General features: G+C 42.1%; 1 protein-coding gene across 3 annotated transcripts in view; it reads right to left on the bottom strand.

The window, feature by feature from the left end:
- Nek10 (NIMA related kinase 10) overlaps positions 1-26,546 on the bottom strand; it is a 176,329-nt gene that overhangs the window by 139,360 nt on the left and 10,423 nt on the right. For 2 of the 3 annotated variants that reach the window (XM_076931584.1, XM_076931585.1), the window contains exons 2-9: positions 24,979-25,089; positions 24,710-24,770; positions 19,836-19,966; positions 18,254-18,352; positions 8,910-8,994; positions 4,585-4,626; positions 2,748-2,826; positions 1,644-1,711 (exon numbers count right to left, since the gene is read on the bottom strand). In XM_076931584.1, the coding sequence (XP_076787699.1) occupies positions 1,644-1,711; positions 2,748-2,826; positions 4,585-4,626; positions 8,910-8,994; positions 18,254-18,352; positions 19,836-19,966; positions 24,710-24,770; positions 24,979-25,052 (639 nt within the window). In that variant the 5' untranslated portion in view covers positions 25,053-25,089. Of the gene's footprint in view, positions 1-1,643; positions 1,712-2,747; positions 2,827-4,584; positions 4,627-8,909; positions 8,995-18,253; positions 18,353-19,835; positions 19,967-23,186; positions 23,320-24,709; positions 24,771-24,978; positions 25,090-26,546 lie in introns of those variants that run through there. The other variant, XM_076931586.1, reaches the window with a different exon arrangement.

Here is a 26,546-nt window from a genome sequence, read left to right as displayed (position 1 = left end):
CACAGACACTGACCTTTTGCTATTTTTTTCTGGATTCTTTCTTTTGCTCAATTAAAAAAAAAGGTATGTACACAAGTAGAATATATATATATATATATATATATATATATATATATATGTATATGCATATATATGTATAATTTTATAATTATTTGTATTTTTCTTCCCAATGTTACACACTTAAACCAGTGGTCCTCAATCTTCCTGATGATATAACCCTTTAATACAGTTCCTCATGTTATGGTGACCCCCAACCACAAAATTACTTCCTTGCTACTTCATAAGTGTAACTATGCTACCACTATGAATTGCAATGTAAATATCTGATACTCAGAATATCTGATATGCGACCTCTGTGAAAGGGTCATTTGACCCTCAAAGGGGCCACAACCCACAGGCTGTGAACCACTGGAAAAAAATAGCCTTTTTATAACTAGGACCAAGTTGCTTAATCTATTATGTCTTTCCTTGGAGAATAACGCCTTCCCTGAATCTTCATTAATGTAAATTCTCATCCTCCAAATTTTCAGAACACAGACCCCTGTACCCCAACACATTCTTGCCAAACATGCTCCCTTCAAAGCTGTGGGAGCTCTGTGGTGGGAGCTCTGTGAGTAACTGCCTGCTGGGATGGACTTCTGTTTCCATCCTGTGGGGCCCTTTATAGTTCCTTATGCTGAAGTTAGCATCTTTCTTGGACTCCTTTCTGACATCCACCATTATGTAATATGTTTCACAAACTTCAATTCTACACACATCATTTTCAAAGTTGTTGTTAAGCCAACTTAAGAACTTAATGTTATTGTCATGTCAAATTGTAAGCAGCATCAATGAAATCACTGTCTGTTGAAGTGAAATCTACCGTGTGTTACCTAGACATAAGCATAAGACCATAAGCAGCACAGGTTAGGCAGTTGTGATCCAGTATATAACATGGCTTCCTGTGATAAGAGGACTCAACCGGTTATTGAAATCAGCTCTCTACATCTGCCTGATAAATGTTAGAATAAATGTAGTCTGTTGCCATTAAACCAACATTCATTTATTTTAAGGTACACACCGACATGTGTGAGTGCGTGTTTGTGGGGGTAGGGGAGTGTTGCTGGGTATGCAGAGCCAGGACCCTAGGTATATGAACTCAATCTTCAGCCCCTTAAAATGAATACTTGCTCCATATGCTTACAATACCATACTACCCTGTGAGTCTGCATCCCATGAATTGTTATATTCAATTATCTCTGACTTACAGACAATGGTGATTTCATATGATTCTAACTAATAAAACCCTACAAGACAGATGAGCTTTGCTTATATGTAAACGTATATCTTTTACTTGCTGAATTTCATTTGTTTATTTATAAATAAACAATAAACAACTCCATTCCATTTACAACATTAAAGTTAAGTCATGCACTCAGCTGAAGTAGAATAGAAAAATAAAGCCTTCTATGCTACACCATTTATTTATCCCTTGTGTTGGTAAAGAACAAAAGAAGATGAGTAGAGAAACCATCTCCGGCTGGGTGAATAGTCTTATGACTTATAATGACATGTAGCTTGTTGCTTCAAGGCACTGAACTTGGACAGTGGACTGATGCCACACAGAGCCATGTGGAACCCGAGCACTCCGGGGGCCCACTCACCTTGTGGGCTCCACTTGCAGTGACCCATTCTCTTTGGTCTTTCACAGCAGCAAGTTTTTGAAAAATATCTATTAAAGAAAGAAAACATTTAAAGTAAGATCAAGAGATTGAAAGAAGCAGTAGTCATGAAACCCTGTCCTCGGAAGGGATGGGAAAGCAGAGAAAGAGAAAGTGGGAGCAGAGACCCACAAAAGGAGCAGTGGAAGACAGGACTGAATATTTCAACTCTAGACGCTCATCTGGTATAGTAAATTTGAAAATATCACAAAAGTAAAACTCCCCTTGTATTTAAAGCTAAACAGGTTCCTGAACCTTACTTATTACAAGGCCAAGACATGTACTTAAAAGACCCTACTCATAAATATTCTAGCTTACAAAGAGCAGGGAGGCCAGGCAGAACATAAAACCTAGGAAGGTTTCTGCACTGAGAGAGCTGTCCTCAAAGTAACTTCCTGGTGCCTGGCATCTCCCCTGCCCCTGAGAGCCAGAGTGTCCCCAGTGAGCAAGCACGAGAAACCAGTCTGTCCACACAAGTACAATGGGCTTGAGCTGGCACCCCAAGCAGCAGGAAGCCTGTGGCTGGCCACACCTAGAGGGACTGGAAGGGGGAGGTGTAGGGTGAAGGGCAATAGGAGAGAGGTTGAAGAGAAACTGGTCAAGCTTTCTAAGGAAGCCAGAGGAACGCCTAAGATGCCTCCTACCCAAGCCACAGCCTCCATGCTGCTGACTTCAGGAGAGAGTCTCAGTTTTCTTTTTCATGTTCTTGGTAGTCCAAATTATGTGGGCTAGGTATAATTATTACCCAAATTTGAGAGGAAAAAAAAAACCCTGAGATCTGACATTTTCACAGAAATCTAAAGGTTTTCTTTCAACGTCACAGCAGATGTTGCTTGTATGAAAGACTTCTTCCTTGAAACAAATATGCTTGCCAAAGAAAGAGCTGCCATGGGGAGACGGGGCATGTGCTACCATTGGCACAAAGGCACACAGCATGTGAGTGGAACACTAATAAGACAGCAGGTGTCCTATCTCCTGCAATAAACATCACACTGCTTTCCCCAGCAAGCCCACGGGGTTCACTGGGTGCCTGGTGACAGTGCTTACATGTCATGTTGACTAGCTTGTCCACACAGTGCTGCTCCTCAGCGTAGCCCAGGTACTCGTTGGTCACGATCTCCATGTACTGCATAAAAGACCAACCCAACAAGCCAGTCAGAAAGCTGGCCAAAAGTACATAGGAAACAAGAATGCAGGTCTTAGGATGAGCCCGGGATGGCAGGAAGGTAACTAAATACTGCTCAGTACCTCTGGGCCTGTGGTATTAAAGGGCGGGACACAGGGTTTAGTGATTCATGGTTTCTTCCTGAATGTTCAAAAAGTTGAAGGAATTCTGAAAGCCCTCAAAAATCCCCCAAATGACTTGAGCTGAATAGTTTCATGGTGCGGTTTATGTAAGATGAACATGGTAACCTGATTTTTTTTTTATTTACCTTGCAGCAAAATGTTTAAGAAACAGGCTCAGAGATGTACAGGCAGTGTGAAATCAGGTGTTAAAAAAAGTGATGATGCCATTTACAACATATGGACACTCACTTCACCCTGTGAGGTACACCTTCAGTTAGATTTCTCTTTAAAAGCTGAACAAGGGTGCTAGAGAGATGGGTAAGAATACTGACTGCTCTTCCAGACGTCCCAAGTTCAATTCCCAGCAACGACATGGTGGCTCACAACCATCTGTAATAGGATCTGATGCCCTCTTCTGTATGTGTGGGAACACAAATCACTTATATACATATACACAAACAAACAAACAAACAAATACTTAAAAAACTGAACATGGGTCACCTTCCTAGAATTTAAGCTGACTGCGTTCCGTTTTCATAGCTTGTGAGAAACAAGCTAAAGGAAGTGTGAGGCAGAGAAAAGATGCCCAACTCATGGCAACAGAGAGAATGGTGGAAGGGGCTGGGGCAGGCAACTTTCCATTGTCCCTACTTTTTCCAGCTCAGCCCCACCTAAAGGATCCCACTGATTCTCCATGCAGCACTACCAGTGGGCACCAAGTACCAACACAGGAGACTGTAGGGGAATTTCATATTCAAACATAGCATTTCCACTAGGCATGATCACTATTAATCACTCAGAATGAGTTCTCAAGACTGTGAATTTATCATGAATCACTTTTGCTGGTCTGTTAACCCAGGACTCACCATTCAAGAAGCTGAAGCAAATTCTGAAGTTTTACTCCAGCACGGGCTACACGGTGAGACTATTTCTCATGTAAGAATAAATGAGCAAAATAAATAAGAAAATAAAATAGCAGGATGTGGATAGACCTGTTATTTAGCTACTAGAGGGGCTGAGGCAAGAAGATTGCAAATTTGAAGCAGCCTTGGTGCCATACTGAGATCCAACTCAAAAGTTAAAAAAAAAAACAAAAAAAAAAAGTAAACATAAAGGCTGGGATAGAGTTTGGTGGTAGTGTTACAAAGTTTATTTTTAAACACTGAAAATTTTTTAATGTAACTTTTTACAGCACTTCCCACCCCACCCCACCCCACCCCCAACCATCTGGGTAAAATGAGGTTAATTACCAAGAACAGTATTTCCTGCCTGTGAGTGTCACTGTCTCAGGGCCACCGTTAGCAACCCCATCTGCTCCTGCCCCAGCAGGCAGCAGACACATCACAAGCCACAAGCGTTTGTTGACTGCCTTGAGAATTAGCATCACAACCAAATACCCTTCTGTGTCTTCTAAAGACAAGCTGAGAGGCCATCTCTTGGCTGCTGCACTTACCTCTAACCTGAGGCCCGGTAAGCACAGACACTGAGAGAGAACCGGGCACCTAGTTTAGCCTACTGTGACATGCTTAATTAACCCTTGACTAGAACGTAACCCAGGATGTAAAGGCAAAGCCAGTTATGGCAGAACCCATCTTACCTGAGCGAGGTCTTCAATGCCACCCAGTTTATGGAGTATTTCCTAATGAAATAAAAGCAACAGAGCATAATGAGGGACAAGAGGCTTCTGTTTTACAAGCGATTCCTTCACTAAGTTGTACGACGTTTTACTGTTTCTTCAAGGTCTAACAGAAACACAGAGTATTTAGCATTTGTCATTTCATGCTTGAGATAAACTGTTAATGAATATAAGAGTTGTGTTTGTTGAGATTAAAACAAACAAGCAAAAACCATTGGTCAGAACTGTAACCTCCTTTCTCCGTACGTCTTCCTATTATTTAAAAAAAAAAAAAAAAAAAAAAAAAAAAAAAAAGTTAGACTTGGGAAACTCCCAAGGCTAAAAATACCAACTCATGGACAAAGAGCAGCAGCAGCAAATGAGAGCTGGTGAGGTCAGGAGCTCAGACGCTGCAAGCGACGATGGTAACGGGGGACAGAACATTTTAGGGAAGCCAAGATTTAAAAATAGGATGAAGCAAACAGCACTCAGGTGCTACGTAAGAGGGAGGGCTCTTCAGGGCATCAAAGCCACAGGCAAATGGGCTGCTGCCCCTGCTCCCATGTGGCCAAAGGACGTCAGAAAGGCCATCCAGCCACTACCTTTTGCCATCATTTCCAATGCAACTGCAGCCTGGAGCCTTTTGGGATCCACTGTCACCTCTGGCAAGCAATGTGTTAGAGATTCCTATCATTACCTTTGGTGGGCATTTATCCTGTGGGGGACTCCATCTGTGCTTAAAATCTGACTTAAATCCTCTACGAAAATATTCTAAATAACTATATCTTTAAAAATGATTTCCTGGGCTAGAGAGATAAATCAATGGTTGAGAGCACAGATTGTTCTTCCAACAGGACCCAGGTTCCATTCCCAGTGCCCATATAACAGCTCACAACTGTCTACAACTCCAAGAACTGACACCCTCACACAGACATACATGCAGACAAAACAATAATGCACATAAAATAAAAATAAAATAAATGGGTTCTCTGTTCGTTTCCATCTTTCTTGCAGTTGGAAGTTCCATGAAGCATTTATCTAAGCCTCTACATGCTAGAAGGTAAGTCTATGAAGTCATCTGAGTCAAAGAAAAAGGCCTGGCTATACATGACTGGCTAGTTAACTGGCTTCCAGAGTAAAATATATACATTAAGTTCTTACAAGTTAAGTGGTACACGGACTTGATAGAAAGAAGTAGGCTGGGGAGATAACCTGATGCTTTAAGAAGGGAAGTCATGAGGCCCGCAAAATTGTCTCATCAAATGGAGGCAACTGCTTCTAAGCCTGATGACCTGAGTCATTCCAGAGACCCAAACTGTGGATGGAAACACTCCTCATAAGCTTGCTCTGGCCTCCACATGTGTTCTACCTGCACAGACACACACACACACACACACACACACACACACATACACACACACACACATACACACACACACACACACACACACTAAAGAAATAGAAACTAAATTTTTAAAACACGGAAAAGAAAAAAGTGCAGTCATAAATGTAAGAAGACCTGGACCACTGGATAAAGAAAAAAAAATGCTTTCAGGTATCCACATATTATACAGTCCATGCCTGTAAGCCCAGTGTTCTAGAACTCAAGGCAAGAGGGTTCTGAATTAGAGGCCGGTATGGACTACATAGTGAAAATTCTGATTTAGAAAAAAAAATGAATAAAATCAAAAAGAGAGAGAGAAAAAATATATATAATTTTGTGATGAGGAGAACCCGAAGGGGAGGCATCATGAGAAATAGGATTAGTAGAAGTAAATAAAACCTAGCCAGAAAAAGAACATTACTTCTGAAAGAAGGAAGAGATCTGCATAATAGCCCAAACATTTCATATAACTAAGAAGACGAGAAGGCTCTCAGAAGCATGGCTTAGGGTTCCTCTGTAAACCCTAAGATGTGGCTTTAGAAGGCCATGAGCAGTAAGACTGGTCATGAGAAGTGGAGATGGCCTAGGCCCGCACACTGACTTGAGGAAGAAGAGAAAAAAGAGCAGTGAAGGCAAAGGCTTGCTGGCATTCACTGGAGTGTGTTCTAGTAATCCCTAGCACGGCCTTGTGATTTTGGCCAAGAATTCTTGGCAACTCAAAGTGTTATACAACTGGCAGAGCACACAGTCTTCTGTTCAGGAGGCATACCAGGAGCAGAGGCTTTGGGAGAATCCCCTTCTATGGAAAGACTGTCAACCAGGGACACTGGGCCAGCATGTATCAAAATATAATAAACAAAGTAGTCAGTGCATTCTGTGCTTTAAAGAGGGGTGTAATCTACCTTCTGCCAATCAATCAAAAGTAGCATAGACAAAGGCAATGCTTTAAAAGCAGATCAATCATCACTAATTTTCTCAGCAAACAAAGTGTCCTGAGGTAAAATCTTTCCTAATGTCCTGTGAATCTGTGAATCTGAGAATCTGAGAACTAGTTGCTCCTCCTGGAATGCTCTTGAATATTCTGCCTTGGGTCTTTTCATCCATCCAGAGACTTATCGGGGAGGAATGTGGGGCTGGAATTCATGGAGTAGGATCAGTCAGCACGTCCTGGCCTGACAGGAAAAGCCCAACACATGTTCCTCCTTCTATATGCAGCTCACATTACTTGGCAGAAGTAGCTGTAAAAAGCATGGTTCACCCAGCCCTTCATTGCAGCTCATGACTGTGGATGGCCAGGACAGAATGCCATTTGGTGGATGCCCTGACAACACATGCAAAGGTTTGCAGTTGGCTGTAACAGCACAAGGCCAGGCTGGAATATATGTGAGGAAGATGGCCAGCCTCAGAATAGAAGGTATAATGTGACCGAGAGCTTCAGAACACTCCAGTCAAGGGGAGACATTTTGTTTAGGTGCTAAGTTTGGGAAAGATGATGACTGGGGAAATAAATAGGAACGTTCTGGCTGAAATTTTAAAAATCTACCCATAAAACTGAGTCTACCATAAGAGCCTAGGTAGTGTGCCTTCCCAGTAGTTTATAAGGACACAGCATAAAGCAAGGTCCTTTGGAAGAAACAACAAAAACAACAACAACAGTATGTACAAATAAGTCATTCTCAAGATATTAGCAAGGTTGAACAGAAGTGGCCATGAGGTAGCTCACTCCATGTCAGCCCAGACAGCAGCCTCGTTTTCGAGGACCTGGCACTCTCCTTGCCTACCTACAGACCTGCTGATCAGAAACACCCTCTAGGTGCTTCAGAAACAGAGTAAACTTAGCAAATAGCAGTACTCTGCGGCTCCCTCCCTATCTCCGAGCCAGGCCAGAAAGAATGAGGTTCTAGCACAGATTCCTTGGATATGCCATTCTTTAAACTTTCACCGCTTAAAGCACTAAGCCCTTGCTTTTCAAGGCAAACTATGGCCCAGCAGCCTTGATATCTCCTGGAATCGTATTAGAAACACAGAAGTGGGCTAAAAAGATGACTCGGTAGTTGGGAGTGCTTGTTCTTCTTGCAGAGGATGGGAGTTTGATTCCCAGCACCCAAATCTAGGTCACTCATGACCACCTGCAGCTTCAGTATCAGGCACCCAACATGCATTCCTAGCTTCCATTCACACAGACAGACATGGAATGCACACTCAAAACAGACACATACACATGCACATAAATGAAAATACATCTTTAAAAAGAAATGTAGAATTGGGGGCCTGTTTCTACCCCCTGAGGAAGAATCTGTATCTACTGGATTCCCATGTATTCCTATGTACATTAAAATGCAAGAGGCTATAAACTAGATACAACATAACCCAGCTAGTGATCAAAAGGGAAGATTCTAGCTACAGGCCTCCCCTGACACCAACAGAGGGAGGCCCTGTGCTCTCCTGGGCTCAGAGTTACCAACTGGAAGCTGGGAATGGATGGGATCTTGGTAGCTAACAGGCTACGGCCATGCTGTCTCTCAGGGTTGTCTCTGGAGTCACACAGTGAGCTCCCCTCTTGTCACTGCTGACTTTGCCCTAGGGAGGCTTGTGGCTTTAACACATGCTTTGGTGTGGGGCCTACCGTGTGCCTCCTTGAACTTGAAATGGCTTCAAAGGTTTGGTAGCAGTGAACAAGTAGACTAGAACTCAGTCATTGAACCTTGTAGATTAAGTAGAAACAAGCAGATATATGGGACTACAAGTTGCTTCTTCATAATCTTTTCCAAGAGCAGGTGAGCTGTGTATCATATTTGTAAGATCCCCACTTGTAATGAAAACATTAACATGGTTCACTTTGATAACAAGGCCCACTGTGTTTGTAATTTCATTATTTTACTTTTGTCACAAGTGAAGAACAGTTTTACTTCTTCCGACCAACCTGATAACACGGGTCCCGCATTAGCAGCCTCAGACAAATTAACACTCTCAAGAAATGAATGGATGGAGCTCGATTCACCCACTCTCTGAAAGAGAAGACAAAGCATGTTGGTGTTTAGACAGTTCACAAACAAACAGCACACAGCTATGAAAGAAAGTGAGGCCTGTGAAGGAGGCAGTGGTCCTTCCTCTGCAAGGGACTGTGGCTTGGTGACCCTTGACTTACACCAATGCAAAACACACAGAAACCATCTTCACCACTGCGGTTCAAGGACGCTCCAAACTGACCTGGATCAGAGACTCACACTGACCTAGTAGTAGTTCATGCTCTCCCTAAATCAAAATAAAGAGCTAAGTCTTCCAATAATTAGGACAGGCTTAATAAGTATCAGTGCCCTAACCACTTAGTGCTTACTGAAGAAGTTACAGGCATATACTAAGAGGACAAAAACAAAACCAACAAAACACTGAAGAGCCTAGGGCTGGGAAGGACCAGAAATTTAAGGTCCTCCTTGACTATAAATCAAGCTCAAGGCCAGCCTGAGCTACACTGAGACCATCTCAGAACAACAATGGCAGCGGCTGCTGCAGCAGGAGCAGCTGGAGCAGAAGCAGTAGCAGTAGCCCACTGCCTTTTTTTTGGTTAATACAGAAGAAAGACAACAGAAGCTCCACTGGATATTCACTTCCCCTGGAACAGTCTCTGTTCTTCAAGTCCTTCTGGTCTCAGAGAGCACATGCTTCACCACTCAGCATCTTGGGTGTAGCTAGAGCTGGTAGTAAATGTGGTGAAAATGTTAAAGGAACCAACCGCCTTTGCTTCCACCTTGCTTCCCAAACCCCTAACAGCGCCCACCACCCCTCAGAATATGTCTCACAATCAATCCATCCTCTTGCCCACAAGGCTTTGTGGGATCTGTCTTCCCATGTGCCTCTAGGCCCACCTTCTGCCACAGTCCTTTGTTCCCTTCCAGCCTATGTGACAGGTTGTCAATGATTCAGGGCCTAAAGTGCTTCCCAATGGCAGCCTTCTGTGGCTCTCCAACACCAGGACTCCCATAACCTGTACTGTTCTAACCACAGAGCATGTTTCGTGCAGAAGTAACCACACAGCCAGTATCCTCCTGAGGTGAAAAGGGCAGCTAACCACTGCCCTGCCCTGGATCTTGTTATTGTAAGTGCAGCCAGTCATTGTCCATAGAAGGCAAGTCCAGCCTGGTGATGCATGCCCCATACTGCTCTGCAGGCTAATCCAACATTAATCATTTATGGTGCCAGTATTAACAAAGGCCTGAAACACAAAAGTTCTTCAATTCCATCCTTAGTCAAAGGAAATGAGGAAATAACAGGAAGCATTTAAGACTCCAAATGTCATTCACCTGGGTGTTCATAAGGCATTGCCTCACTACTATAAATACCCCTACCATATAGGACTCTGACCTGAGCTGAAAACCCAGGCCAATTGTCCCCTGGTCTGTCCTAGATCTATTCTGGGGCTCTAGAGGTAAGAAGCAGGTCTGTCTTCTATATAGCACTGAGGAATTCAACTCTTCCCCCAAACCTGCACATTGGGAAGCTGAGTGAATGAGTCAGGATGACATCTGTGGTGGCTGCACTAGGCATCCCCCATTCTCCGGCAAAACCACTCACACACCCTCCCCCTTCCATCTGCTGAGATGGGGGTTGGCAAGGCACTAGACCCGTGGTTTTATTCCCAGGAATGCCTGTGTACTCCCTGCAGTCCATGCTCCCAGTACACAGATGCAGAAGGAAAACCCACGATCAGAACTCGCTGGGAATTATGCTTGCTACCATCAGCAAGGCTATCGGCAACTGCCCACAGCCAGTGCCAACAACAGTATCCCCTCTCCAGAGCAGGCACTTTATTAGTGACCCCTGTGCCATGGGGCCAGCCCAGTTTCTCTGGAAAAATAAAAATAGGACTCAACCAACCCCTGGGCTGCCTGCTAGACAAAACTCAGAGACCCTTTCCCCTGCCCAGAGAAGAATGGTGGCTGGCAACAGCTTGCAAAAGCAATAGGCAACCTGACGCCACTGAATGCCAACAGCATTTCAGTATCCAAGGGGAACAGGATCTGTGCTACAGATACGTGCACAGTATTCTTCCTCGGTATTCTTCCTGACAGCCATGGCCAGTCTTCACAGGGAAGTCTGTGACCTTTCCTGTGGGTATTTTCCATATTAAAATTCATATTTAAAGGTCTTTTTTGTTTTTCTTTTTAATATGTGAATGCATGCACACGCACATGTGTGTGCACACACTCACACACACACACACACACACACACACACGGGGGTACAGGTGCAAGGGGGGAAGAGAGAGAGAGAGAGAGAGAGAGAGAGAGAGAGAGAGAGAGAAGTGAAATTTCAATGTGGACTTTAATTTTACTCTTCATGGAGTCTAACCAAATGAAGAGATCCAGAACAGTCTGAGTTGAACGTTCCCGGCAAATCACGTTTGTTTTGTTTTGTTTTGTTTTGTTTTGCTTTGCTTTGCTTTGCAATTTTGGGACAGAAGCCCAAGGCTATTAATATTTCTCATAGTTATTAGTCTGCTATTGTAAATAGGATTCCTGATGGCTGAGTCCTTGGGTTTGGCCCCCTTGAGAATGACCTCAGAAGGAGGCCTTCCTTGGCTCCTAGCCTGGAACCCTGAGGAGGACAGATAGGCCACAAGGGATGCAGCCCTGGCTCTGTGGGGGATTGCATGCACCTCTGCTCACCAAAAGTCAGGGGAACTAGAAAACCCAGGATTTAGAGTAGCCAAAGAACTACATAGCAAACAGCCACCAATGGAGAAGACCATCTGTTTGACAGACTCAGCCACTGTAGGCCCCTTTTGCTTGGACTCCAGGTAAACATGGAGAAAGTACTCTCTCAGACATGTTTGCCATGGGAACAAGAGATGGGTCCTTGGAGGCAGCCCTGAAAAGTCATGTGGCTGCAATGACAGTGCTTCCCTGGAGGATGTCTCCACATGACAGCCACACAGGAGTGAATTCATAAGCGGGCAAGTATTTAAGCTCTCTGCTGACTGAACGAAGGCCACTGATTTCACAGGACTATTAATACACTCGGTCCGGTCAGCTCCCACCACCCTCATCCAGGATGCCACTTTCTGTCACCAATGTCAAAAGGAAAATGTCACTGCACACATAACATCTGACCAGAGAGAAGGGAGGTGGGGTTTCTGTTTCTTTCACAAAGGAAGAAGCTGGTGTGGGACATGAGTGCTCCAAACGACAGGCTGCCACTAGCTGGAAACACATGGGTGTGTGTGTCTGTGGAGAGGCTATTGCTCAGACCTTCCTAGTGCATGCTGCGGGGCAGAATGAATGCCTTTCTCATGCTGAGATGCTGTTTTCCTTAGGACTCATCTGAATAAATGAAAAAGTAAACATCATACCTACTTTGATAAAAACTTAACAGAAACAAGAACACGTGTGGGAATGCCACTGTCCGGAATCCCCACCGATCCTCTCTCGGGTCTCTGTGCTCCATGCTCGTCCTCTCTGTTACCCACGCAGTCTAGCCCACAAGCTCTACCCAGAAAGAAAACCATGTGGGACCTGTGGCACTCAGGCCAAGAACCACAGAAGATTTGTCTCCTTTCTTCTAATTGATGGACTGTGCACAGTGCTTCCAGATATTTATCACCATGCCCCATCAGCCTGGTTCTGAATGAGCTTGGAGTACAGCAGAGGCAAGGCCTGGACCCAGAAGTCCCAGTTGTAGAGACCCATGTAGATCAAGTGGCAATGGCAAAGAACAACCAAAACCCGGTTCATTAGGGCAGGGTGCTATTTTGGGATGGCCAGGGGAGGCTCTCTGGTAAGATTAACATCATATGAGCTGAGGACAGGAGCTTTGAAGAAGCTTGTGTCAGAACAGCAGAAAAAGCCTGTAGCTCAAGCCCTGGGCTCGATGCAGAAAATAGCAGAGTGGGGAAACAGAAGCTGTGGTCAGACAGATAGCAGCAGGCAGAACTTGAGGACTTGCAGGATAGGAATAGGGCCTTTGGAAGTTTTTACCAGGAATATTCTAGAAGGCTTTAAGCAAAGATCCCACATGAGCTGTCTGAGGTTTTGAAAGGATCCTTCCAGAAGCTATGCTGATAACAAAGTAAAGGAAAGCCACACAGGTGAAGCAAGGAACCCAGATAGGCTACTACAACTGTGCAGGCCAGAAATGCTGGCAGCCTGGGTTAGCTCTGCAGACAGTGGTGACAAAAGCTGAAATTTCCTTGTGAGTTGAGAGAAAAATTAAAAGTCCTGTTTTAGGAATGATACCTTTAAATAACAAAGCAGGAAGAATCCTCCAATTGACATTTGAAACAGGGATGGTGTCACAGCAGAGAAGCCACTTCAGGAGCCAGGCCAGCAGGGGACATGAGAATTATACAGGTAAAGCCAGGCCTGGTGCCCAAGGCCTATAACCATAGCACCTGGGAAGCTGAGGTAGCATCAGGAGTTCAAGGCTAGCCTGAGCTACAAAGTGAGGCCTTGGGAAAGGGAGAAGAGAAGAAAAGGCAGGGGGAAAGGGAGAGGGAAGAGGGAGAGAAGGACAAGAGAGGGAAAGAGAAGAGAGATGAACTTTTAGCTCTGAAGTGTGGCTCCTGGGATGGGACTGTTGCTCAATGCCTGGCTCACAAGAGCTTATGTAAAGATGGTAAACACATCTGTCATGCACAGATATGATGATCCCAGCCAGGCTATAGTTGCTTTGAGTAGTGATCTATTGGCCAAGGACAAGAAGTTCTTCCCTAGAAAAGGAGAGTAATTCAGCTTCCTGCCTGTCAGGCTTCTCTGGGATGAGAAGCCACAGCACACAGCAGAGAGAGAATATTTACCAAAAAGAAACTTTGCCCTGGTACCACATAAAATTTATTACTTTCCCTCATACAGAACTGCTTTGACCAGGATGGGTTATTGACTGTAACTCCACCATTAAAGGTATACTCAAGAAACAAAGAAGTCAAGGAATGCATGAGGCACAGGACAAAGCACCAGCCCAGACTGCCTGGCCCCTCTTCGAGTATCAGTACTCTCATCTACCCATCAGCTGGGCCTTCTTAGAGTCTGCTCCCTCTCCATAAGTATTATGACTTTTGTGCATGTGTGTTTGTGAGTGTGTATGTGTGTGCATACATTCAAGTGTATGCATGTATGTATATCTACATGTATGTATGTGCATATGTGCATGCATGTGTATGGGCATATATACATCATGCCTGTGTGATGCTGTGTGTGACTGTGTGTGCCTATGTGCATGTATATGTTAGTGTACGCATATTTAGAGTATAGAGGAAATTTTATTATCTTATGAAAACAAACAATGTACAAGTGCTTTGCATAGTGGTACACACCTTGGAGGCTAAGATAAAAGAATTATGAATTTAAGACCAGACTGGGCTACATATACATAGCAAGACCTATTTCAGCAAACCATTCCTGGGGATGGGGTAGAGCCTGTATAAAGCCTTTGGGTTCCATTCCCAGAAGTGAAAAACAAGTAAGAGCTGTATATTTGTCCCAAGATGATGACATTAAAAGCTAAGTTAGGTGGTTAGAATTCTGGATAAAGAACTAGATTTTGGCATCCAGGAGGTTAGTGTATACTAAGGAAGTAGAGGACCCCAGGGCCATGAGAATGAGGAGGATGGGGCCAGTTATATAAGGGATCAGAACAAGTTGGGTCCAGAGAGAAGTAGGGTACCATGCTTCAGGTAGACCAGCAGGATGGCAGAAATGCAGAAGTAAGAGAGGAATGGGAGTTTCATCGACCCTCTTGAGCACAGGGATGAGGTGGGTGGCATCAACAGATGACACTGCTGCTATGCAGAGGGTGGATTAGGAATAGGACGCATGCTCAGCACATGTGGTTCAAGCACCAGAACCACAGAGCCAATGAAAGAGGCCAAGAAGAAGTAAAAAACTCCTCAGAAAAAAAAAACGGGCATTAAAAAGTCTTAAGAACAGAAATCCATCAGCCTGAGCAAAGTTCTGCATCAGTTACAGATGGCACTCATGTACAGACCTCTCTACAGGGTGATAAGGTAAGACTACAGCACAAATATGTCAACCCAAATCAGTGTGTTTCAAGAGCTGAAAACCATAAAGAGATCCTCACTCCATCCTAACATCTGGTCCTGGCACTCTGTGATGAGCCAACATGCCCAAGCAGAGGACCGAGGCATCAAAACAGAAAGTAACCTTTGCATCACCAGCTGCACTCTAGTGTCAGTTTAGACAGCACATGTCCCGCTGTTAAATAAACACAGCATTAGTCCCCTTAGCTGTGGACATCTCACACGTTCCCCAGACAGTTTTTACAGTAATGTACTATCATTACCATCATTATTTTAGTTTTATAAACTTTATTGTTTAAAAAGTCAATTTCTAATACGAGAGGGAGAATTAGTCTTTGTCCCTTATAAGGGACAAGTCCCTCAAAAGGTTATCCAATCCAAAGTGGTCAGCCCTAAACACATATACAAAAGAGCAACATTAAATGGGGCCAGGAAGGAACAGTGCACCTAAATACAGTAGTTGCATAGAAAATTCTCAAAAATTAAAAGTTTAAATTAAAAAAAAAAAAAAAAAAAAAAAAAAAGGTCATGGGTTGGCCAGATATCATCTAGAGCACAAAGTTCCCTCTGGTGTGTGGCTTAAGCATATTAAGCATATTAAGGACAGACTTCAGTCTTGTTTTCAAAGTGTCTCAAATTTATGAAAAATACATAGGAGATCTGATGCAAAGTGATTGTCGCAAGGATGGCAACTTGCATGCTTTGGGAAACAAGTGATGCTTTGGGGCAAATAGTCCATTAAATGAGTTGGACAGGTCTCTTCTACTTAAAATCAGAGTGCCTGGATTCCGTTCACCTCTGCAATCATCACAGGCAAGAAAGAGCAGCTTGCCTCACTATTCTAGTGTAATAACACCAGAAAGGGGCCAGCTAAATGAGCTTACTTTAAAATATCACCAAATTTAGTAACCACACCAAACACAGAATTCATTCTGATATTTTTGACAGAATTTCTCTAAAGAAAATCGTCATATTATGTGGCCTGACATCCTTTAACTCATTTTTGGCTTTCAGGGCATAAGGAGATTCCTCTTTGTAAATATAACAGAATGACTTGCCATTTCTCTCAGTCTCCTCCCACCTTAATATTCCAAATCAACTCTTGTAGTCCCATTTTGTTGCCTTCTTCAGTTGTCCATGTCACCATTCGTCCCCAGCCTTGTGCACCAAATTCTACCAGTTCAAACCTACTGTGTCATTAACTTCATGAAATCCTCTACCTCCAGTCCCATGAGCAAGTTCATTTCACAAGCTTACCATATCCCACTGCAATATAGAAGCCATATATCAGCAAAACACAGAGCAACAGGAAGCAGGAGCATACAAGAGCAGTGTGGTTGACCAGTCACCAAAGAATCTGTCACCACTGTGACAACTGCTACTTCTCTGCACAACCACCACATGACAACTTGGTCTTAGATACCAGGCAGATGAGATGGAAATGTCATGACTATTTCTAATATCATACTCTACTGCAGATGAATCCTGTTAGGACAGATTGATTGTTATTATTATTGTTAGAGCATGAAAGATTTGGATTGGTGCTGCACATTGACACACATCCAGAGCAGCCTGCCCTGTGACGGCAGGTCCAGGCAGTACTTCCTTTCAGAACTACCATGAAAGACTTACAGGCTTATCCTAGCTGACTGCGTTAACAAGCCTAGCTGTGGAACAGAGAATAAGTCAATTTTAGGAAAAGAACCCAGAAAGGAGTTGTCTGAACATGTGGATTATAAGAGAACATATCTGGGAGCATGACAGGGAAAAGAAAAAACATTGACAACTGGGAAGAAATGAAGCACAGTAGAACCATGCTCCACAGCCAAGGCCAATCCCCAGGACACTATGCTCTCAGGGTGAAATTGCCATTCAAGTATGTGTAGATTGTCCACAAGCAAAATTGGGCCAACATTTAAAGTTCCCACCCACCTGTATCATCCAGGCTTTAGTTGTCTGACTGTAAATTATAAATATCTATATTTCCTCTTGTATTGGAATATGAGTAATTGTTTTGCTGAGAGAAGGGGGGAACCACATATCAGTCATCTCAGTATTTTCTCTTCCTTTTCCTTGGTTGCCTCATCCCTTCTTGGCAAATGGCAGATGCTCACCAGCTTGAGTAAGTTCAATCTATGCCTTCAATCCAACATTATCCTTGATGGTCACAGAGGACTGGGCTAGGGATCCATACCAGAAAAGCTCTAAGATATAATTCTTCTTTAAATATAAGCTAAGAAGAGAAGATAGTCCTGCCATCTTTACAAATTCTGTGACATGGAGCACAATGGGGACCTCAATACATAGTCCACCCTTTATCCAACTCTGATTTCAGATTTGAACTGAACACAGAGATCTGTAGCATCCAAGAATGATGGAGAAGGATGGTCTTAAAACCCAGCATTCTAAGTTCCTGTGAAAGAAGGGAGCTAAGCATCATCTCCTCCTAGCTCTTCCTGTTACCAGAAAGTAAGTCTGTCTAGTCTAATATTCTTCATCAGTTCTCTATAACAGGACATGTGGTTTGGACCGGGGGTACATATTCATCCTTTCTTTAAGTCCAGGTTGTGAGAGCCCAGCTAGTTGGTCACTGTATTAACTGCAAAGATGTTGTCATGTCATCCAGAGTGGTCACCAATGCCTCTCTTTCATAAGGACTACACAATAAACATTCCTTGAGTGTCCAAACCCAAAACACATACATGAAAGAAAACTCTGTCCTCCCACATCCTACCCGTTACCAAGCTCAACCAAATTCAAGGTCCAACGAGAGAATCCAATAAGAACAGAGTGCCAGCTCATCTGTCTTCTTTTACATAGCCTTTGTCAGCCTTTTACTTTCATATATTTTTAATTATTTATTTTAATATTTGAGATTATAACATAATTACATTGTATTGCCTTCCATTTCCTCCATCCAAAACCTTCCCAAGTACCTGCCTTTTCTCTCTTTGAAATTTATCACTTCTTTTTCTTTAGTTGTGAGAGTGTGTGTATGTGTGTGTGTGCTGTGTTCTATATGCTCATACTTATATGTGATGACAATTACAGAAAATAAGCCATAAATGTGAATATACTGTATATTACATAATCATAAATGCTGGAATATTTATATTCCTAAATACTGCAACCACCCTGTGTTCTACTTGTAGGCTGCTTCAAAGCACATTCTCCATACAGGATTTGTAAAACACACCGTTCTTGGGTAGATATCTGTCTTTTGGGCAGAGCTTTACCTGCATATGAGTCTGTTTCTCACCAGAGCCGTAAAGATCTCCTGAAATAACTGATGCTGTGGATGTTTGCTGAAATTCCTTTCATTCTTGTAGTTTATACTAAGATGAAAAAAAAATTTATAATAAACATTATTTGGGCTAACAAAATTACCAATAAAAAGAAAGACCTTAGAGTCTTAAAGTCAACATATTAGCAAGGGCAAGCAACAACTGTTAAAAAGAGACCCAAATTCAACACTAAAGTTGATAAATAAAGATTACCCTCAAGAGTGGAAGAGAGAACCAACTCCACAAAGTCATCTCTGCACCCCACATGTGCACTGTGGCACATTTTATACACACACACACACACACACTCACTCATATGCACACACAATGTAAAAAAAAAATGGCGAATTTTAAGATCAAATAAATTTTAAGGCCAAATAAAATAAAATTACACGCCCATCACCTCAAAGTAAGTTCTACGACATGTGTCATGTAAACATCTGCGTTTGTGGATGTTCATATAGCATTAAACCATACATTCCTATACAACCAGATCAGGGCTGTAATGGATTCTTATATAAGATCACTGGTAAAATGAATATGTAACAACACATTTTTAGTTTTTACAAGTTAAAAATATGAAGTCATGGAATGTCATATGACTTTTTGAAACTGTTTTAAGTTCATGAAATGCCAGAGAAAGAAGCTAAACCAAACAAGTAAATGATCATTCTATAACATTTATAATATTTATATAACATTTATAATTATGTATGCTGCTATTTCATGCCTTGCATTGTTTACACAGTATTTATTGGTAAACGACCTGAACACATTGTGACACATAGCCACTCCCAGAAAGGGTGTGGCCCACAAAATGTCTGCTTCTAGAATGTCTACACAGCAACAGAAAGAAACACAGACGAACACTCTTTGGTAAAGCCAAGATACTGTCTATCCAACTGAGAAATTTGGACGTTTAAACTACTAGTGTGTGTGTGTGTGTCTGTGTGTGTGTGTGTGTGTGTGTGTCTGTGTGTGTTTGTGTGTGTGTGTGTGTGTGTGTCTGTGTGTGTGTGTGTGTGTGTGTGTGTGTGTGTGAGAGAGAGAGAGAGAGACAAAGGTCAGTTCTATATTTCCACAAATGTAAGTCCCAGGTATTGAACTCAGACTGTAAAAACGGATGGTAAGCCCCTTAAGTTAATATTGCCAGCCTAATAAACATCTTATTTAGCTACCACATCTGCTCACAGCAGTAGATTCTTTTATACATTTTCACCACTGGAAAGAGGGAGACACAGCAAAAGTTAAGACCAAGCTTGGGTTTGACCTACTCAGGTCAATATCTTGGTTTTTTTCCTCAGTGGACAACTGTTAGCCTTCATGTCAGCAAGGTGTCCTGAAATCCAAAGACAGGTCTACCTAGGCCTGCCTATTTGGCCTGTTTCTTGGGCTTCCTCCTGCCCCGGAGAACATTTTATATGTTCACTAAAATTACTAAATAAGAATATGTTAGACTTCAAATTTTCACTTTTATGATAAGTTTAAATAACTAAACTTGAATAGGCTACTGACAGCAAAGGAGATTTCTTACCTAAAATTTTCAAGTTCAACTGCTTCTGTGGACTCATGCCATTGACCACGAGCTCTGTGTCCCCCCATCTTGACGGTGGGCTCAGACTTTGTCATGTTATTTTGGGCACTGTCAAAGTTAATGGCTGGAAGCTACAGAAATGGAAACAGAGAGCACATGACCATCATGGTTCATTCAATACATGATAAAACAAGTCATAGAACGGGAGACGTAGAGTTGGAGGCCAAAGGAATGAGGGTTTTCCAATCATTGAGATGACAGCATTGAAAATGTAAAGGTGTCCCAAGATTTAAGCATTTACCTCTAACTTGGGCTCTCTTTATCACAAATAATATCACCTGCCACAGCTCACTGAAACGTATGCTCAATCTGTTTCATATTGACAGGAACAGGAAGAAAACTTTTTATTTTGGGCCAGTGATATTCCATGGGAACTTACACCAGTGCTGGGATAAGGTTTGGGGTGAGCCTGACCAGAAGGTATTTTTAACCTTCTCATGTGCTCCAGGTACACAGATGGAGAGTTTCTGAATCCAGTAGCACGCACTGCCCAGAACAGTGTTGCTTTGCCTGCATTCAGCAATGTACATACTGTTCGCCAAGGGCTCAGCCACAGCAACAGGCAAAACCCCATCACTATTGCTCAATTTGAACAATGATACTTAAGACACTGATTTTAAATGTCTGCATTTACTATAATAAAATAAGTGTGTTTAGAACACCTAGAATATAAGTGTATAACTGTGCTGCTGTTATTAAGATCAACCAGTGGCTCCATAAGTACAGTCAATTATTAAGCATGAAGTAAGCAAAGCACAATAAAGAAATTATTTTTGGCTAAATTATTTCATTGTACAGAAATTGATATAATACCATGATTTCCTTCCATATAGGTGATTTTTCTTATTTCCTGTAAGGCTTATTTCCTGTAATTTAGAAATGAATTATGATGTTGTCATTGCCCGCCCCCCAAGATGCTTCCTTATCTTCAAGCCACAGTAGAATTTTCAAAATAGTGAGAGTAAACATTCCATTCTATAAAACACCTTTGTATATCAGTTTGATCACTCAATCTACACCCCTCATGAGCAAGGGGTCAAAAGAACATAAGCAGACAATGTATAGGGATGAGATGGCATCCACACCAGATTCTGTATGTTTAATCCATCATTAGCTGGCACTGTGACCTTGGAGAACGTATTTAGTCTCTCTGTACACTGGTTTCCATGTCATTACAATAGAAGCAATAATAACAGTGTATAACTCTGGGTTATGAGACTTAAGTTACTGTTCATACAGCACCTGCTATGCACAGGAACAATTTTAAAATACACTTATGAGCCTCGTAATCATTACCATAAATCTTCTAGGCAAAAAAACCTTGTCATTAAAAATTAGGTGATCTCTAAATGTGGGCTTATGACTCCAAAGACATTAGATATGAAATCACAGCAATAAGTTCATTTTTCTGTTAGACAGGAACTATCATAAACACACACACACACACACAAATAGGAAGCAGATTTTCTAGGCCTCTAGGCCTAAGGAATTTCAAACCCCATGCCATTGACAAAACTCATAGAGTTGTCTGTAAGAAAGAAAGTAGCAAGCACAGAGCAAATATGTCTAAGCCACTCAAAAGAAAGAGAGGGTCAGGATGTGACACAGCCTCAGCCTCCCCCCTTGTGGGCAGGCAGTTAGCCAGTGCTAAGAATCAACTCAGAGAGACACAATGGCAAACTGTATTTGGTAGCGGTATTTGCAGAGACCAGGTACTTGATAACAAGAACCACAATACCACCAGTTCCCTCAGATGGAAAAGCAAGTTTAGTCCAGAACCCCCAACAGTTTTCCTGCTCCTGTCACCCTCCCGCCCAATGCCCCAGCTACCTGTGTCAGAGGGGCCCATAGCTCTTGATTTCAGGCCAGGGCACAGGTTAGAGGCTGCTCAGACCTCCCTAACAAAGTGGACCTTGCTCACTGAACTTACTACTGTCAAGTATACTATATAACCTGCACATCACCCATCTCCCTGAATGTAGCCTCCCAAAAGTAGAATCACATTTATCTGTTCTTACATTCCTTGCACATCACATGAAACTCAATATATGGCAGCTATTTAAGTGTGAAGCTGTCAAATGTACCCAGCCAACTCTTCCCTCCAGTAAATCACCTGAGATGAGTGCATCCAGTCCACACACCTGTTGAAGACATGGCATACTAGATGTGTCAGGAAGTTATGGACACGGAGTGATCAGGGGGGTTACAGTGCAGGACAGAAGGAACTTGAACATGGGCTTGAGAAACATTATACAAGGTTGGTGTCCAGGGCTTGTTATGGCAGAAAGTGAAAGGAGAGAGTAGCCATGGACCAAGGTCTGCCAGACAGAAGGAATCCCACAGAAAATCAGTTCCGATGTGACAGTTCTACAAGGCTGTCAGGGCAGTGGGCAGAGGCAAAGGCCACAGCACAACTCAACAATGTCAACCTGACTCCATGGAGAATCAAAGGAAGGACATTCAGTTCTCGGGAACTCTGCCCAAACACACAGGTGCATTCTTATTTTTCCCTAGAACTTTTAGCAATTGGTCATCACACCTCTTTTATAAACAAAAACAAAGAAACAGTGCATATATATGCATATGTATATATATAATATATACATATATATAATATTATATATATATATATATATATATATATATATATATATATATATATACACACACACACACACACACACATATACTGTATCACTCTCCCAGTCCTTATTTTTCATTTTATGTCTGGCTTTGGTTTTAATTTATGATAAACTTCCATACATTGTATATTGTTATACGCTCCTTATGTTCTTCCTGAAACAAGTAAGGCACAAGGGAATTCCTGAGTTGTCTGTTCATCTAGAACCCTCATATACATGTCTACATTGTTTCAGAAAAGGAGTGCAGAGCTCAGAGTCACTTTTGTTATCAGAATGACAGATGCAGGAACTTCCACAATAGAATTAGGCATAGAATTTGAGAAGTTTAGGGGCCAAGCTCCAAGTGAAGGCAGCCACTGCATGCTCACTTGCAGCTAGCTCTTTGCTTCCCAAATAATTCAAGCATTTTAAATATACATTATTTATGTATAAATATTTAGCAAAATGATATGAACTTGTCAGACAAATGACTTAGAATTCCTACTTGGCTTAAAGAGAGAAAATCATTAAATTAACTTTAGTCAACTCTGCCAGGTAGTAACAAGGGAATGGTATGACGGAGGGGAAAGAGATCTAGCCCATATGAACTTTGACACAGAAAGCTTTAAGTCCCAAACCAAATCCAGAAACACTGTAGGCATTTCTTTACCTGGCAGGCCCAGGGTTGTCCATGTTCATCATGGTGACCCAGTCTTCAGGTTACAGTTCAATTTAGGAAAACCTAGCCCCAAATATGTGGAATAAATATATGGTGAATCAAAAGATAAGTCAATGTTGCTGGTAGTGAAAGGATATTATCAGAAAGTGAGACCACAAGCCTTGCCAAGGCAACAGACAAAGCTGCTACCATGGAGAAAGAGTTACCCAACCTGGAAAGGCAGCTGTGTATGGGGTGGGGGAGGGGGAGGGGCATCAATTTGAGCCTGAGAAACATGACAGCCCTCACAGGAATGAATTCTAGGAGAAAAAGCAAGAACAAGTGGCTTGGGGTATTGTGTTTACACTGGAGGATGTGCAGAGTTGGAAATGGGATCTAATACATAACAGAGGTGAGGTACCTTCTGGAGTAAGTGGGGAAGAGGAGACCTCAGGGATCTCATAGTATGGAAGACACAAGCCATTTTAAGGGCATTTTGACTCATTAAAGAATTTTAACTGTATGTTAATTTTTCAGCTCATCAAAAAGCATCTCCATGGCTAGGGCACACAGGGCAAAGTTACAAAATTGTATTTCATGAGCAGCCTTTTATCCTGGGATACTCATTTCTCCATACTGTAGCTTTTCCATCCGTGAAAAGTGGATATTGCAAATATTAAGGTAAAAACGTAGCCAAGACACCATCATGTAAGAAGTAATCCACAAGCATGAACTGCCCTGTTTGCCCTTCGTGTGCCGCCAAACCTGAGGAAGCCATTGCTAAAACAAATGGATAAAAACGCTATGGTTCTCTGCTGAGTTTGGATGATATAAAGCAAAGAACATCAACACCCCATGGCCGAATTCTCAGGAACTCTTAAACAACTTTAGAAGTCTAATATTGGAGACTCTAGAGACAGGAGACCAGGATTCAAGCCCATCCCTGCTACTGATCAGTCAGCAGTGCTGCATGAGAGTCTGCTGTTGTTCTGAGGGCTGCTAGGTTGTTTCCCAAGCCCCTAGACCTGTACCCTCGTCCCTTTCCAAAATCTTCTAGAAGCAAAACTAAAAAGTCAAGTTTAGAGATAAAACCATAGTTCCATTCTTTTCTTGACTAATAAAAGCATTAAAGAATGCTACCACATAAATAGCCAAAACCTTACCCTCCCCCCTTTGGTGGGATGCAATTTGAGAAGGATTATGGGGTATATTCTATGAAGGAGGAGGATGTGGTAAACTGTGCTTCAGAGAATGAATTTCCCTGAAGCTCTGAAAGGCAATCATTGGCATTTGATGACAGAACTGACTGTTTACAGACTGAAGAATTTGAGCCCTGATGATTAGAACACATGGCGACAAGCAGAGAAACAAAAAGGCTAGATGCCAACCAAGACTTTGGCCAGCCTGACCCAGGTGAGAGCAGCAGCCAGAGGAAGCAAGGACAACTCTGGACGAACAAAAAGAGTGTACACAAGGAAGTAAAATGGACCCTACAAAAACCCATGGAGTCACATCACATCCTTTGAAAACACTACCTGCTGTTTGCTTGACTGAACGTTCAACAGGCACCGAAGTCTTTTAAGATCCGAATAGTCCCTAGAAGAAAAGAGCACAAGGTCACATTACTACTGACGGTAAATGGCCACTTGGAATTCTGTCTCTGTAGATGACAGTATGCCTGTTTCCAAACTCTAGAAAGGGCTCAGGGTTTGCATAAACACTACAGTCCAGGAGATAATTTCTCACAAAAGCATTAAGACCTCAATGCCACTGCCCTTGTGAATGACTACAGGCACTTGTTTACCTGGTGGTGGTCCCTTGTTGCTTCTTCTCGGCTGCTTTCTCTGTGCTCTTCACCTTTGTGTCTTGATCAGGCATTGTAAAACATCAACACCTCAGAATTAACATTGCATTCCTTGTGAAGGAAACAGAAACAACTTTCAGTTGGGTTATATAATCCAAAGTCTCCTCAATTATAACAGACAAATTCATCCATGATGTCTATTCAAACATATAAAAATTAATAATTAGAATTATTAGGTTGAATGGTATTGATTATTTACTTTCAAAGGGACTTCCTTGGATCTATTTAGGTCATGTCTTTGGCCTATGTCTTCTGGCATGGGCTTGACTAAAGTATTCTGACTAAGTTTTCACAAATGTTATTCTATATTTACAAAATATGTCTACTAACAAATACTTGAAGATCAATTGGCAATAATTTTATGCAACTTCAGTTGTCTTCCTACATAACTACTCTTAATTACACATTATAGGCTCACAGGATTCCTCTCTCATTATGGTTTATGGCCCCACAAGTCTCAGAGAAAGCTAAAGCCACTCACAAGTAAGCAATCAGTGTCAAGATGTTGCCATACTTTCAAAATTCTTTATGATGTTCTTTCTTTCTTTTTTTCTTCCTTCCTTCCTTCCTTTCTTCCTTCTGTCCTTTTTTTTTTTTTTTTTTTTTTTTTTAAGATAAGGTCTCAACTAGATATTCCTGACTATCCTGGAACTTAGTATTTAGACCAGGTTGGCTTGAACTATTGGTGATTCTGCTGCCTCTCCCTTTCCAGCACTGAGATTACAGATGTATGTGACAATGTCCAGCTTCCAGAATTACTTTTTTCTTTTTAAAGATCTTTGTCTCCTTAATGGGTTTTTTTTTTAACTTATGTGTACTTCCATTCCTGTACCTTTCTTTATTTGTGTGCACTATATGTGTTCAAGTGCCTGGGAAAGTAGAGGCCAGAAGGCTTCAAATTATTCTAAAACTGAAGTTACAAGAAATGTAAGTCCCCTGATATGGGAGCTAAGAATTGAACCAGGGTCCTTTGCACAATCAGCAAGTGCTCTGAAGTACTGAGACATTTTTCCAGCTCCCTCCTAGAATTATTAAAGTGTGAACACCGATATTTGAACAATACATATTGACAGCACGCATGAGGGCAAGTCACTCTTGTCCAGTCCACAAATTTAGCTGAGTATGTGGCAGGGGGATAGCCTACCTGGACACACAGCACAATAGGCATCTTAACACTCGGAATTCATCACTGTAGTATTGCCATGATTACTTTTCCTAGTGTTATTTTTAAGCCTACTTCTTCCCACTCAAAAGCTTTGAGTTCATCAATACACAGACTAATTGACCTGTTTGCTTTTTTCTCTAAATTGACTTTGATTCTCATTTGCATAAGAGAAACAGAAAGCTGAAGATATGCATGGCTTTCTCCTTCTTTTACAAACTATCTGACGTAACAACTTTCATGGTGAAAGAAGGTTTCTGTACATCATGAAGCCAAACATCAAGGCGGTGAAGCTTATGAGAAGCAACTCACAACTTGATGGACAGGAGTCAGAGAGACAAAGAAG

Source organism: Arvicanthis niloticus, chromosome 3 (assembly GCF_011762505.2).
Source record: "Arvicanthis niloticus isolate mArvNil1 chromosome 3, mArvNil1.pat.X, whole genome shotgun sequence".
Classification (NCBI taxonomy): domain Eukaryota; kingdom Metazoa; phylum Chordata; class Mammalia; order Rodentia; family Muridae; genus Arvicanthis; species Arvicanthis niloticus.
The sequence above is the reverse complement of the archived record's forward strand: the minus strand, read 5'-3'. Positions and strand labels throughout refer to the sequence as shown.